This window comes from Hyaena hyaena, unplaced genomic scaffold (genome assembly GCF_003009895.1).
Source record: "Hyaena hyaena isolate Hyena2069 unplaced genomic scaffold, ASM300989v1 scaffold_9, whole genome shotgun sequence".
In the NCBI taxonomy this organism is placed as follows: Eukaryota; Metazoa; Chordata; class Mammalia; order Carnivora; family Hyaenidae; genus Hyaena; species Hyaena hyaena.
In genome coordinates, this window is record NW_024080641.1 from 5452223 (window position 1) to 5465306 (window position 13084).

Sequence of the window (13084 nt, forward strand, 5' to 3'; positions counted from 1 at the left end):
GAGTCACAGACCGAAACAAGCTCCAGGCTCTGAGCTGGCAGTCAGCACAGAGCCCGACGTGGGGGGTCGAACCCATGAACCGCGAGATCATGACCTAAGCGAAAGTCGGACGCTTAACTGACGAAGCCACCCAGGCGCCCCCTTCAAAGCATTTTTTAAACCTCTGCAACACAAGCACTTTACTATCTCCAGTATTTGCCTGCTCCCTGGCTTATGCCTCAAGATGAATCTTGTGCAGAACCAACAAAGAAAGTTAACCATACTCATTAGTTTATCTGTGAATACTAATTGAGTCTTATTCCTTAATTTTGATCTTATATGCCATATAATAATGTAGAACAGTTATTAGGTGACACAACTATAAGGGAGTCCCGATTATTTTTCTTTCTTTTTTTTTTTTTTTAGAATTTTAATTTTTTTTTAATGTTTTATTTATTTCTAGGAGAGAGAGAGAGACAGCGTGATCAGGGGAGGGTCAGAGAGAGAGGGAGTCACAGACTGAAACAGGCTCCAGGCTCTGAGCTGGCAGTCAGCACAGAGCCCGACGCGGGGCTCGAACCCACAAACCGCGAGATCGTGACCTAAGCGAAAGTCGGACGCTTAACCGACTAAGCCACCCAGGTGCCCCCCAATTATTTTTCAAATTCTATTGTACCTAATTTACCAGTTTGATCAAATTGATGTTCACTAATAAAAACACACAGTAGAATTACAGAATGGAAAATGCTACCAAATTCTCTTTACCAAAGAGTATCATTAAGAGTATCCACTTCTACATTATCTTATCTATGTAAATACATAGAACACACACACACACAGAGAGAAATTTGTGAATTTTATTATACTATGAAGGCTATGATCTGAATCCTCAAAGCCCATATTATGTTCTTCTCCTGCTATTACATGTCCTTGACATTAATGGCCCCATGTTATTATGGGAATATATGATGTTTAAACAAAATTTTTTTTATTTTTTAAGATGTTTTATTTATTTCTGAGAGACAGAGAGAGAGAGAGAGAGAGAGAGAGAGAGAGAGAGCAGGAGAGGGTCAGAGAGAGAGGGAGTCACAGACTCTGAAATAGGCTCCAGGCTCTGAGCTGGCAGTCAGCACAGAGCCCAACGCGGGGCTTGAACCCATGAACCGTGAGATCATGTCCTAAGCGAAAGTCGGACGCTTAACCAACTAAGCCACCCAGGCGCCCCTACTTCATGCCATTTTAATAAATACGTATCTTGGTATGGACATCCTTGGGCTGATTTTTTGGGCGGATCTCTGTGCATCCTGGATCTAGTTATGTTTCCTTCCTCACATTGTTTTCAGCTATTATTTCTTCAAGTAAATTTTCTGCCATTTCTCTTCTTTTGGGATCCTTTTAATGTAATGTTAGTATGCTATTATGCTTGATGGAGTCATTGAGTTCCCTATCTTCAATCTGCATGCTCTTATTTGTGCAGCTTGATTACTTTCCATTACTCTGTCTTCCAGGTCATTAATTCACTACTTTGTTTCATCTCACCTTTTTATCCCATCAAGTGTATTTTTAATTTATCATGTTCTTCATCTCTGCTTGGTTCTTTTTAATCTATTAAGGGTCTCAGTGCTGTACCCCACTCTTCTCAAACCTACAGTGAGTATCTGATCATTACTTTAAGTTCTCTATCCAGAATATTACTTAAATCCATTTTGCTTAGGACTCCTACTGTGGTTTGGTCCTGTACTTTCATTTGAGAGATATTCCCGTCTCCTCATTTTGTCTAACTCTGTGTCTATTTCTGCGAATCAGGAAAGTCAGCTATGTCTCCTGCTCTCGAAAGTCACGACCTTATGAAGAACAGGTCTTGTAATGCCCTGCAGTGCATGGTCTCCTGTGTTCTGGGACCTGTTGCTTCAGGGGGTGTCTCCTATGTGTGTTGCTGGTGCCCCGCTGTTGAGTCCTAGACTCTTTTTCTTCCGTCTAGTCTCCTGCAGAGGCTCTCTTTGCCTGTTGTGAGCAGTGTTTGGTCCAGGCTGGGTGGAGCACATTTTAATAAGATATGTGTTGGTCTGCTTGTGAAATGAAACCTGTTGAAGCTGCCACCTCAGGAACCGATGTTCCACAAAACACGCAGGGCAGGAGATGAGGCAGATTTGTTCTGGTCTTCTGGGGAAGGGGGCCCAGAGCGTCGACTGAAGCAAGTGTGCTGGGAAAGGCAGATCACCAGAGCACAGGGGGGCAGGGGTTGGTGTAAGCAAGTTAGGTAAGGAGTGTTGGTGCTGCGCTGGTTCCAGCAGATGCCCATGTGCTTATGCTGAGGGGCCAGGGAGAGAAATGGTACCTGCCAGCTCCTTTGTTCCTAAAGGAGTGTCCCCATGATGCCTGCCTCTCCAGGCCATGCTCTGAGTAAATTGTTCTCCTTCCCATCTTCCCCTAGCATTTTCCAAACTGGTGACTCCTGGCTGTATCTCCACTGGCTGTTTGTCATGCTCTCCCAGAGCCCAGCCTGCAGATATGGAAAACTGGGGCTTCAAGTCCCGCCGGTTGTAAGAACTCATGAAATTTGGCCCCTCTGGCTTTCAAAGCCAAGTGTTACGGGGATTCCTCTTCCCCAGGTGGGCTCCCCAGTGTAACAGACTGTTTTATGCCTTCTCCACACGACCGGTTCCCGTCCCTCCACAAAAGGCTGGTCTGGCTCACTCCCAAACTGCATCTTTGCCCTTCCTACCTTCTCTGATATGGCCTCTTCTCTACCATTAGATGTTGACTTTGTTCTGCCGGTCTCAGGGTCAATGTCTGGACTATTTATGGGGATGTGAGTGTTGTCTAGTTGTAGCCATGAAAGGAGAGGAGCTTAATGTCTTCCTACTCCACAATCTTCCCTAATTCTCTCTTCCCTTTGATTCGTTTATCAAATGTGTACTAAATTCACATACTGGGGGGAAAAGTTACAAACGGAGAGGGAGGGAGGTGAACCATGAGAGACTATTGGATACAGAGAACAAACTGAGGGTTGATGGGGGGGTGGTAGGGGAGAGGGGGAAAGTGGGTGATGGGCATTGAGGAGGGCACTTGTTGGGATGAGCACCGGGTGTTGTATGGAAGCCAATCTGACAATAAGTTATATTAAAGTAAATAAATAAATGCACATACAGAGTGCTACTCGATGCTGATTGTATAGGCTCAGCAGCAAACAAACCCCCTGCTCTCGTGAAGCTTCTATTACAGGGGACATCGATTTTGAACCCACCATTAGGGTTTGATAAATGCCTAAATAATTATTATGTTTAGGGCCTTTTTCTTGAGTGACAGCTACAACTGCCAAGGTCCTTGTACCTTGTACACTGCACCGCTCGTGTGACCTTGGGATCACCGGGATGTGTTCAGCTATGGCTAAAACTTTCACTTTAATGAAACAAATGTTTTCCCTTCTGTGAGACTGAATGAGATTTATCCCCAGCGTGGATTCTGTGATGAATTTTAACATACAAACTTGAACTGGACTGCTTACCACAGGTCTCACACTTGTAAGGTTTCTCCCCTGTGTGAACTCTCTGATGAGATTTTAGATGACCAGACTGACTGAAGACCTTACTACACACGTTACATTTGTACGGTTTCTCTCCGGTGTGGACTCTCTAATGAACTTTAAGATTTGAGGTCCTAGTGAAGTGCTTACCACATGCCCTACAGGTGTACGGGTTCTCTCCCACATGGACACTCTGGTGCACATCTAGATCCAAGCTCGTCCTGTAACCCTTCCCACATTCCTCACATTTGTATGGCTTTTCGCTGGTGTGGACTTTCTGATGAGCCTGCAGGCACGATTTCTGACCAAATCCCTTCCCACATACTTCACATTTGAATGGTTTTTCTCCACTGTGGACTTGCTGGTGTGTCAAAAGAGAGGAGACTCATCTGAAGCTCTTCTTCCCACATTCCTTACAATAATAGGGTTTCTCCTCTGTGTGGAACCTCCGATGGTAATAAAGATGTGTCCTTGAAAAGAAGCTCTTTCCACATTCCTCACACTTGAATGGTTTCTGTCCCATGTGGACTTTCTTATGGATACGCAGACGTGAGCGCCAAGTGTAGGACTTCCCACACTCCTCACATTAGTACGGTTTCTCTCCCGTGTGGACCACGCAATGACTATTAAGTGCCGATCGACGACGGAAGTTCTTACCACAGATATCACACTTGAATGGCTTCTCCCCGGTGTGGACCCTCTGATGGTCTTGAAGATGGCAAGCATTAACAAAGGCCTTTCCACATCCCCCACACTTATAAAGTTTCTCCCCCGAGTGTAACCTGCGATGATTACTAAGTTCGGATCTACAACTGAAGCCTTTCCCACATTCCTCACATTTGAATAGCTTCCCTAAAGCGTGGATTTTCTGATGAGTTTGCAGATGTGAGCTCTGACTGAATTCCATCCCGCACTCATCACACCTATAGCACTTCTCTCCCAGGTGAACTCTCTGATGAATACGAAGTGCCGAGCTATAAAAGAAGCATTTCCCACACTCGTGACATGTGTGAGACTTCTCTCCTGGTTTTATCTGTTGAAGATCACAGTGGGAGGTATCACTGAAGAATTTTTTACACTCTTTCCCCAGTGAAGTTTTCTGTCCTGTGTGGGTTATAGACAGTGCCGGCCCAACCTGGCTGAGTGAATCCCACAGTGTGTGGAATTGAGAACTCTTGACCAGGGAGTCTTGACACCAGGTTAAGTCATTTGCAATATGTTGCCAGATTTGCTGGCAGGAAAGTTCTTCATGTCGTTTTGCTTTAGGAATTGTCTCCATCTTTTGTTGGACTTTGTCTCCTAAAAGACAGAGAATGCAGAGATGTGGACAAAGGAAGACTTTGTTCAGTGTCCTCAAGATTTAACAGTTAGAAAAGAGCATGAGACTTTAATGAACCCAGGGAATAGTCCCTATAATCTTCTAGTCTGTACCATGGCCTCTAGTTTAAATGCCTCCAGAAACTAAGAGGTAACCTAGTAGGGTCCATCCACTAGGCACCAATGAAACAAATTTAGAATCATGCCAAGCCTCATATGTAATAGACAAGTTAGAAATCAAAGACTTAACAAAAATGATAATGATACATTAATTTTGCTATTTCCACTGAATTTCATAAATCAGTGTAAATTCTTAAATAGTATAATATGCAAGTAAGTTATATACACAACGAAGCCCTCTGTCCTCAACATCACAGAGATAGTTCTAAGCCCCTGGAATGTCATGCCTGAAATGAGTGCCATAGGAACTTGGGTCACATTAGATACTCTAACAATATGATTTAGGAATGACGCCGACCACACCAAAAAGACTAAGAACTTGATTTTGGGTGGGGCTTTCAATCACCTGGTGGTGTGGACCAAGAGGCTGAGAATAAGCACGTGAAACCATTCAGTCTACCATGAATGGTTATATGAGAGAGCTCCAATAATTACTCTGAGGATCAGGTGAGTTTCCCTAATTGCCAATATCCTGTGTATAATTATACACTTTCATTTTGGTTTAATTTTTTAATGTTTTATTTATTTCTGAGAGAGAGAGAGAGATAGCGTGAGCAGGGGAGGGTCAGAGAGAGAGGGAGACACAGAATCTGAAACAGGCTCCAGGCTCTGAGCTGGCAGTCAGCACAGAGGCCGACGCGGGGCTCGAACCCACGAACCGCGTGATCATGACCTAAGCGAAAGTTGGACGCTTAACCAACTAAGCCACCCAGGCGCCCCTGAAAGCTACAGCCTTTTAGTCGTCTGTAAAATAAATGTAAACTCATGCAATAAGCATTTAGGGGGGAAAAAAGGGGGCAGAAGCCATCAGAGCATCATTACTTGTAGGAATGGGGTGATTGCATGAATCGCCTTATAGGCATACACGTAAATCTACACACAAATGAAATGTGACTTTTGGATACACTGGAAGATGCATTTCTTAGTAGGGCTTGTGCTAGGAAGCCTAAAAAGTTTGAAAACTTAGTTCAGGAACTCAGCAAGTCTTTAATTAAACAAATTGTTCAAATGGAAAGTCCTAAGGGAGAAAACTTGGAAAAATATTAATAGGTGAGGATCCACCTCTTGGTAGATACTAGTCTATGGTTATATTTAATAAACTGTCCCTTTAAAATAATTTTCTTTGGGTGCGGGATATAGGAAGTCTCTCTGAGGATATGACAATTTTGAGTGGGCTATTTCCGGATACTTTCCAGGTTATGATGTTCATCAATTGCAAATGAAACAGTAAGTTTCATAATAAATATATGGAAATTATGTGAGACGATTATTCTTATTTAATAGCTACATTTGTAGAAAATAAAGGTGCAGAAATATATGCCTTATTTTTGACCAAAAATGATCAAGAATAGACAACACTCAGCTCTGTGACTGGTGTCACCCCATCCCCGTCGGCACACGGAGGGGAAACTTGGCTACAGTGATGTGGAGGTAGACTTTTTAAGATGCCAATGCGATGTAGATGGGCAAATTGTGCAAAACAAAAATAACTTTCACATTGATTACTATCTGAGAGATCAGGAAATTGATATTTTTTTCTCCACTTGTAGGGTAGCTATCTAGGAATAGACATCAGAATCTGCACTTATTTATTTAAAAAATGTTTTTCAATGTTTATTTTTGAGAGAAACAGAGACAGAGAGTGAGAGGGGGAGGGACACAGAGAGAGAGGGACACACAGATTTCAAAGCTGGCTCTAGGCTCTGAGCTGTCAGCACAGAGCCCGATGAGGGGCTCAAACTCATGAACCATGAGATCATGAGCTGAGCTGAAGTCAGAGTCTTAACCGACTGAGCCACCAGGCGCCCCCAGGATCCTCATTTACTTTATTTTTTAAACATTTATTTTTGAGAGACAGAGCACGAGCAGGGGAGGTACGGAGAGACAGAGAGACACAGAATCCAAAGCAGCCTCCAGGCTCTGAGCTGTCAGCACAGAGACCGACGTGGGGCTCAAACTTACAGACCATGAGATCATGACCTGAGCTGAAGTAGGATGCCCAACCAACTGAGCCATCCAGGCACTCCCAGAATCCTCATTTTAAAAAAGATTTTCTTGGGGTGCTTGGGTGGCTCAGTTGGTTAAGTGACCGACTCTTGGTTTTGACTCAAGTCATGACCTCACACTTTGGGAGTTTGAGCCCCATGTCGGGCTCTGTGCTGACACTGCAGAGCCTGCTTGCAATTCTCTCTCTCTCCCTCTGTCTTTGCACCTTCCCTGCTCATGCTATCTCTGTCTCTCTCAAAATAAATAAAGTTTAAAAATTTTTAAAAAATATGTTCTTGGGGTGCTTGGCTGGCTCAGTCAGGAGAACACATGACTCTTGATCTTGGCGATATAACTTCAAGCCCCATGCTGGGTGTAGGAATTACTTTAAAAAATATCTTTTGAAAAGAAAAGTATTTTGGGGGGGGGAGAATGGAAGATGGCAATGGAATAAGAGGACCCTAGGTGCCCCTCTTCCCATGAACACAACTAGATAACTATGAAACATCCTCAATACCCCAGAAATCAACCTGAACAATGGCAGCACAAACTCTATAACTAAAGGTAGAGAAGAAGCCACAGAGAAGTTAGGAAGCATGGAGACAGTTTGGGAAAGACACGGATCATGCTGCTGTGGTGAAGAGGGGGCTGCAGTTGCAGAGAAGGGGGTGAGACAGCCTAGCAGACAGGGGAGCGCACGGGGAAAATGAATCCCCAGGGAAACTGGCTTGGAAAGCCAGAGGGGCCAAATTTCAGGAGTTCTTGCAATCAGCGGTGCTTAAAGCCTGGAGCTGTAAGTCAGCAGGCTTGGCTTGGGGACAGGCTAGTCTTTGGGGCTGCTCTTAGAAGGAAAGCAGGACAAACAGCCCACAGACATACAGCATGAAAATAGCGATCTGAGGAGCACCTGGGGGGCTCAGTCGGTTAAGAGTCCGACTTTGGCTCAGGTCATGATCTCATGGTTCGTGGGTTCAAGCCCCACGTCGGGCTCTGTGCTGCCAGCTCAGAGCCTGGAGCCTGCTTCCGATTCTGTGTTTCCCTCTCTTTCTGCCCCTCCCCTGCTCGTGCTCTATTTCTCTGTCTCTCTAAAAAATGAATAAACATTATAAATAAATAAATAAATAAATAAATGGCATACAAATCTGTAAAGAAGTCGTCAAACTTTCAGTGTTTGCAGAAGCCATGATATTCTGTATAGAAAATTTGAAAGAGGAGCACCTGGGTAGCTCAGCCGGTTAGTACCTGACTTCGGCTCAGGTCATGATCTCACGGTCAATGTGTTCCAGCCCCGCATCGGGCTCTGTGCTGACAGATCAGAGCCTGGAGCCTGCTTCAGATTCTGTGTCTCCCTCTCCCTCTGCTCCTCCCCTGCTCATGCTCTGTTTCTGTCTCAAAAATAAATAAACATTAAAAAAACACACACACAAACCTGAAAGACTCCAATAAAAACCTGCCAGAACTAATAAATGAATTCAGTGAAGCCACAGAATACAAAATCAATGTACAGAAATCTGTTATATTTCTACACACCAATAATGAAGCAGCAGAAAAAGAAATTAAGGAATCAATCCCACTTACAAGTGCACCAAAAATAATGAGATAGTTAGGAATTAAGCTAACTAAAGAGCTTAGAAAACTAGAAAACACTGATGAAAGAAACTGAAGATGACGCAAAGAAATGGAAAGACATCCCATGCTCTCAGACTAGAAGAACAAATACTGTTAAAATGTCTGTACTACCCAAAGCAATCTACGTATTTAATGCAATCGCTATCAAAATACCTGTCAGAATGGCTAAAAGCAAAAACACGAAAGACAACAAGCATTGGTGAGGCTGTGGAGAAAAAGGAACCCTTGTGCACTGTACGTGGGAATGCAAATTGGTGCAGCCACTGAGGAAAACAGAATGGAGGATACTTAGAAAGTTAAAAATAGGGGTGTCTGGGGGCGCCTGGGTGGCTCAGTTGGTTAAGCATCTGACTTCGGCTCAGGTCATGATCTCATGGTTTGTGGGTTTGAGCCCTGCATCGGGCTCTGTGCTGACAGATTGGAGCCTGGATCTTGCTTTGGATTCTGTGTCTCCCTCTCTCAGCTCCACCCCCACTTGCACTCTGTCTCTCAAAAATGAATAAATATTTTTTCTTTTTTTTTTTTTTACATTTATTTGTTTTTGAGAGACAGAGTAAGACAAAGCGTGAGTGGGGGAGGGGCAGAGAAAGGAGATGCAGAATCCAAAACAGGCTCCAGGATCTGAGCTGTCAGCACAGAGCCTGATGCAGGGCTCGAAGCCACAAACCATGAGATCATGACCTGAGCCGAAGTCGGACGCTCAACCGACTGAGCCACTCAGGCACCCCTGAATAAATACTTTTTTAAAAAAAAGTCTTAAAAAAGTTAAAACTAGAACTACTAGCTATTCACCCAAAGAATACTAAAACATGAATTCAAAAGGATACGTGCACCCCTATGTTTATAGCAGTGTTGTTAACAACAGCCAAATTATGGAAGCAGCCCAAGTGTCCATCAGCTGATAGATGGATAAAGATGTGGTATGTATACACAATTGAATATTATTCAGCCAGATCAAAGAATGAAATCTTGCCACTGGCAATGATATGGATGGATCTAGAGAGTATAATACTAAGTAAAATCAGTCAGTCAGAGAAAGACAAATACCATGTGATTTCACTCATCTGTGGAATTGAAGAAAGATGACAAATGAACAAAGAGGAAAAATAAAAGAGAGACCAATCAAGAAACTACAGAGAACTGATGGTTACCAGAAGGGAGATGGGTGGGGGGTGGGTGACATGGGTGACGGGAATGAACACACCTGTTGTGATGAGCACTGGGTGATGTATGGAACTGGTGAATCACTATATTGTACACCTGAAACTGATATGACACTGCACATTAACTGGAATTATGATAAAATCTTTTTAAAAAGTATTTCTTTCCAGAAATGACTATGTCCCCTACCAAAGGAAAGCCACAGGAAAACCATGTTCCTTAGTATGGTCACAACCACAGTGCTTAGAAGTTTCCTTATGAAAACAGGTGAACATAAGCGAATGGAAGCAAAAATAATGTAAAAACAGGGAGGGGGACAAACCATCAGAGACTCTCTAATACAGAGAGCAAACTGAGGGTTGCTGGCGGGGTGTTGGGTGGGGGGATGGGCTAAATGGGCAAGGGGCATTAAGGGCACTTGTCGGGATGAACTCTGGGTGTTTTATGCAAGCGATGAATCACTAAATTCTATTCCTGAAATCATAATGACACTGTATGTTAACTCACTTGGATGTAAGTTAAAAATGAATTTAAAATAAATAACCAAATAAATATTTCAAAAATAAAAAAGAAGTTTCCTTGTGATAACAGTCAAGTATACATAAAGAATCGCACTTAAGTGTGATTACATCTATGTAAGTAGAAATTGGATAGAGAGCCATTTGAAAACAAGAAACGTTCTGCAAGATCTTCAATTCACTCTGGTTGATGGATCACTTATTAGTGATTTCCATGAGTCACGGAGTGACTGGGTGAAAAGGAAGCCTACGCAATGGTTTCTTACAAGGTTTGGGTGTTTCTTTGGGCTGTTTCTTTAAAAATGGAGTGGAAAAACTTTGGACAAAGGTAAATTGGTCTTCTGCATCAGTTTTTTTCAAATGGCAAATGAAAGACCTTTTAGCATCCTGTAAAATAAATTTAAAAGCCTGTAAGAAGCATTCAGAAAAATAATCTATCTTGTCTCACCACAAGCAAGAAATACAGTTAATTTCTCCCATCCATTAAGTCATTCTCTAAGTCAATAAATATTTACAGGTATCTGCCACATTCCAGGACTAGCCTAGGAACTGAGGACACATGGATAATCAAATCGATTAAAATTTGGGGTGCCTGGGTGGCTTAGTCGGTTAAGCGTCTGACTTTGGCTCAGGTCATGATCTCACGATTCGTGGGTTCGAGCCCCATGTCGGGCCCTGTGCTGCCAGCTCAGGGTCTGGAGCCTGTTTCGGATTCTGTGTCTCCCTCTCTCTCTGGTCCTCCCCTGTTCACGCTGTCTCTCTCTCTCTCAGAAATAAATAAAACATTTTTTAAAAAATCAATTAAAATTCTCCTCCTGAAGATTATATCCACTGGGGAGAGAGGGGTGAGAGGCAAAGACATATGAGATACAGTATAAGGCAAGAAGCGTAAAGACAGCATTGTATTTTTTTGGGGGAGTTTCTTTTTTTTTTTTTTTTTTTACAAATAGTTTATTGTCAAATTAGATTCCACATAACACCCAGTGCTCATCCCCACGAGTGCCCTCCTCTATGCCCATCCCCCCATGCCCCCTACATCCATCAGTCCTCATTTTTTGTCAGCATTCAAGAATCTCTCATGGTTTGCCTCTCTCCCTTTCCCCCACAATTTCCCCCCTTCTTCTCCCCCTTGTTCCTCAGTTAAGTTCCTCCTAATCCTCCTATACGTGCAAACATATGATATTTGTCCTTCTTATTTCTGTCCTTCTTATTCCTTATTATTGCCTGACTTATTTCGCCCAGCATAACACCCTCAAGGTCCATCCATGTTGCTACACATGGCCAGATTTCATTGTTTCTCACTGTCATGTAGTATTCCATGGTATAGATAAACCACATCTTCTTGATCCATTCGTCTGCTGATGGAAACTTAGGCTCTTTCCATGTTTTAGCTATTGTGGAGAGTGCAACAGCATTGTATTTTAAATGGAATGGTCAGAAGGCCTGTGTCATGGTATTAAAACTTTGCAGAGACCTGAATGAAGAAGGGAAGAGCCACCACAAATATACCATGAAAGAATATTCCAGGCAGAGCAAAGAAGTAAAGGACCCTGAGGGAGAAGCTTCTGTAACATACTTAATAATGGTTCCTGAAAGATGTCCATGCTCATCCCCAGAACCTGTGAACATACGTTATGTTGTATTCATTGGGTTGCAGATGCAATGTCGGGTGCTGATCAGCTGATCAGAAAAAAGCGGATGATCTGGATTATCGGGGAGGAATGTCATCAGAAGGGTCCTGAGAGACAGCAGACACAAGGGGCAGAAGAGCGGCAGAGGGAGAGTTTCCAAGCACCGTCAGGAAGATGCAATGTCGCTGGTTTTGAACGTGGAGGAGGGAGAATGAGAGCCAAGATCCGTGCAGGCCCTGCATGCCGGTAACCGAAGGGAAAAATCTCTCCCCTCGAGCATCCAGAAAGGAACACAGCCCTGCAGACACCCTGATACCATCCCAGTGAGGTGTCAGAGTTCACACCTCAAGAACAAAAACACCTTAAAATTCTGTTGTTTAGTCAGCTACACTCATAGTAATTTGGTAAGTCAGCAATAAGCAAAGTACAGCACACTTGGCAGCAGAAGGGCAATGTGGGTGGAGAAATGGAGTGAGAGGGGCACCTGGTTGGCTCCATCGATAGAGCCTGGGACTCTTGATCTTGGTTGTGAGTTCGAGCCCCATATTGGGTGTACAGACTACTTAAAAATTAAAACAATCTTGGGGCGCCTGGGTGGCTCAGTTGGATAAGCGTCCAACTTCGGCTCAGGTCATGGTGTTATAGCTTGTTTGAGCCCTACCTGGGGCTCTGTGCTGACAGCTGGGATCCGGGAGCCTGCTTTGGATTCTATGTTTCCCTTTCTCTCTCTCTTTTTTTTTTTTCCCTCCCTTTCTCTCTTGCCCCTCCCCGGCTCGTGCTGTCTCTTGCTCTCTCTCAAAAGTAAATAAACATTGGGGCGCCTGGGTGGCTTAGTCGGTTAAGCGCCCGACTTTCGCTTAGGTCATGATCTCGCAGTTCATGGGTTTGAGCCCCGCGTCGGGCTCTGTGCTGACTGCCAGCTCAGAGCCTGGAGCCTGTTTCGGAGTCTGTGTCTCCCTCTCTCTCTGACCCTCCCCTGCTCACGCTGTCTCTCTCTCTCTCCTAGAAATAAATAAAAATTAAGAAAAAAGTAAATAAACATCAAAAAATTAAAAAAGTAAGTACAAAATTAACTTTTTTTTTAATTTTGGAAAAAGAAAGAAAAATGGAGAGAGGACAGGAGATGTATTCAAAGGAGGGAGTGGAGATGCAGAGCA

General features: G+C 43.6%; 1 protein-coding gene across 1 annotated transcript in view; it reads right to left on the reverse strand.

The window, feature by feature from the left end:
- Positions 1-3383: 3383 nt before the first annotated feature.
- LOC120243656 (zinc finger protein 234-like) overlaps positions 3384-13084 on the reverse strand; it is a 12541-nt gene continuing 2840 nt past the window's right edge. The window contains 1 exon segment of the mRNA XM_039249897.1: positions 3384-4804. Coding sequence (XP_039105828.1) covers positions 3384-4804 — 1421 coding nt within the window.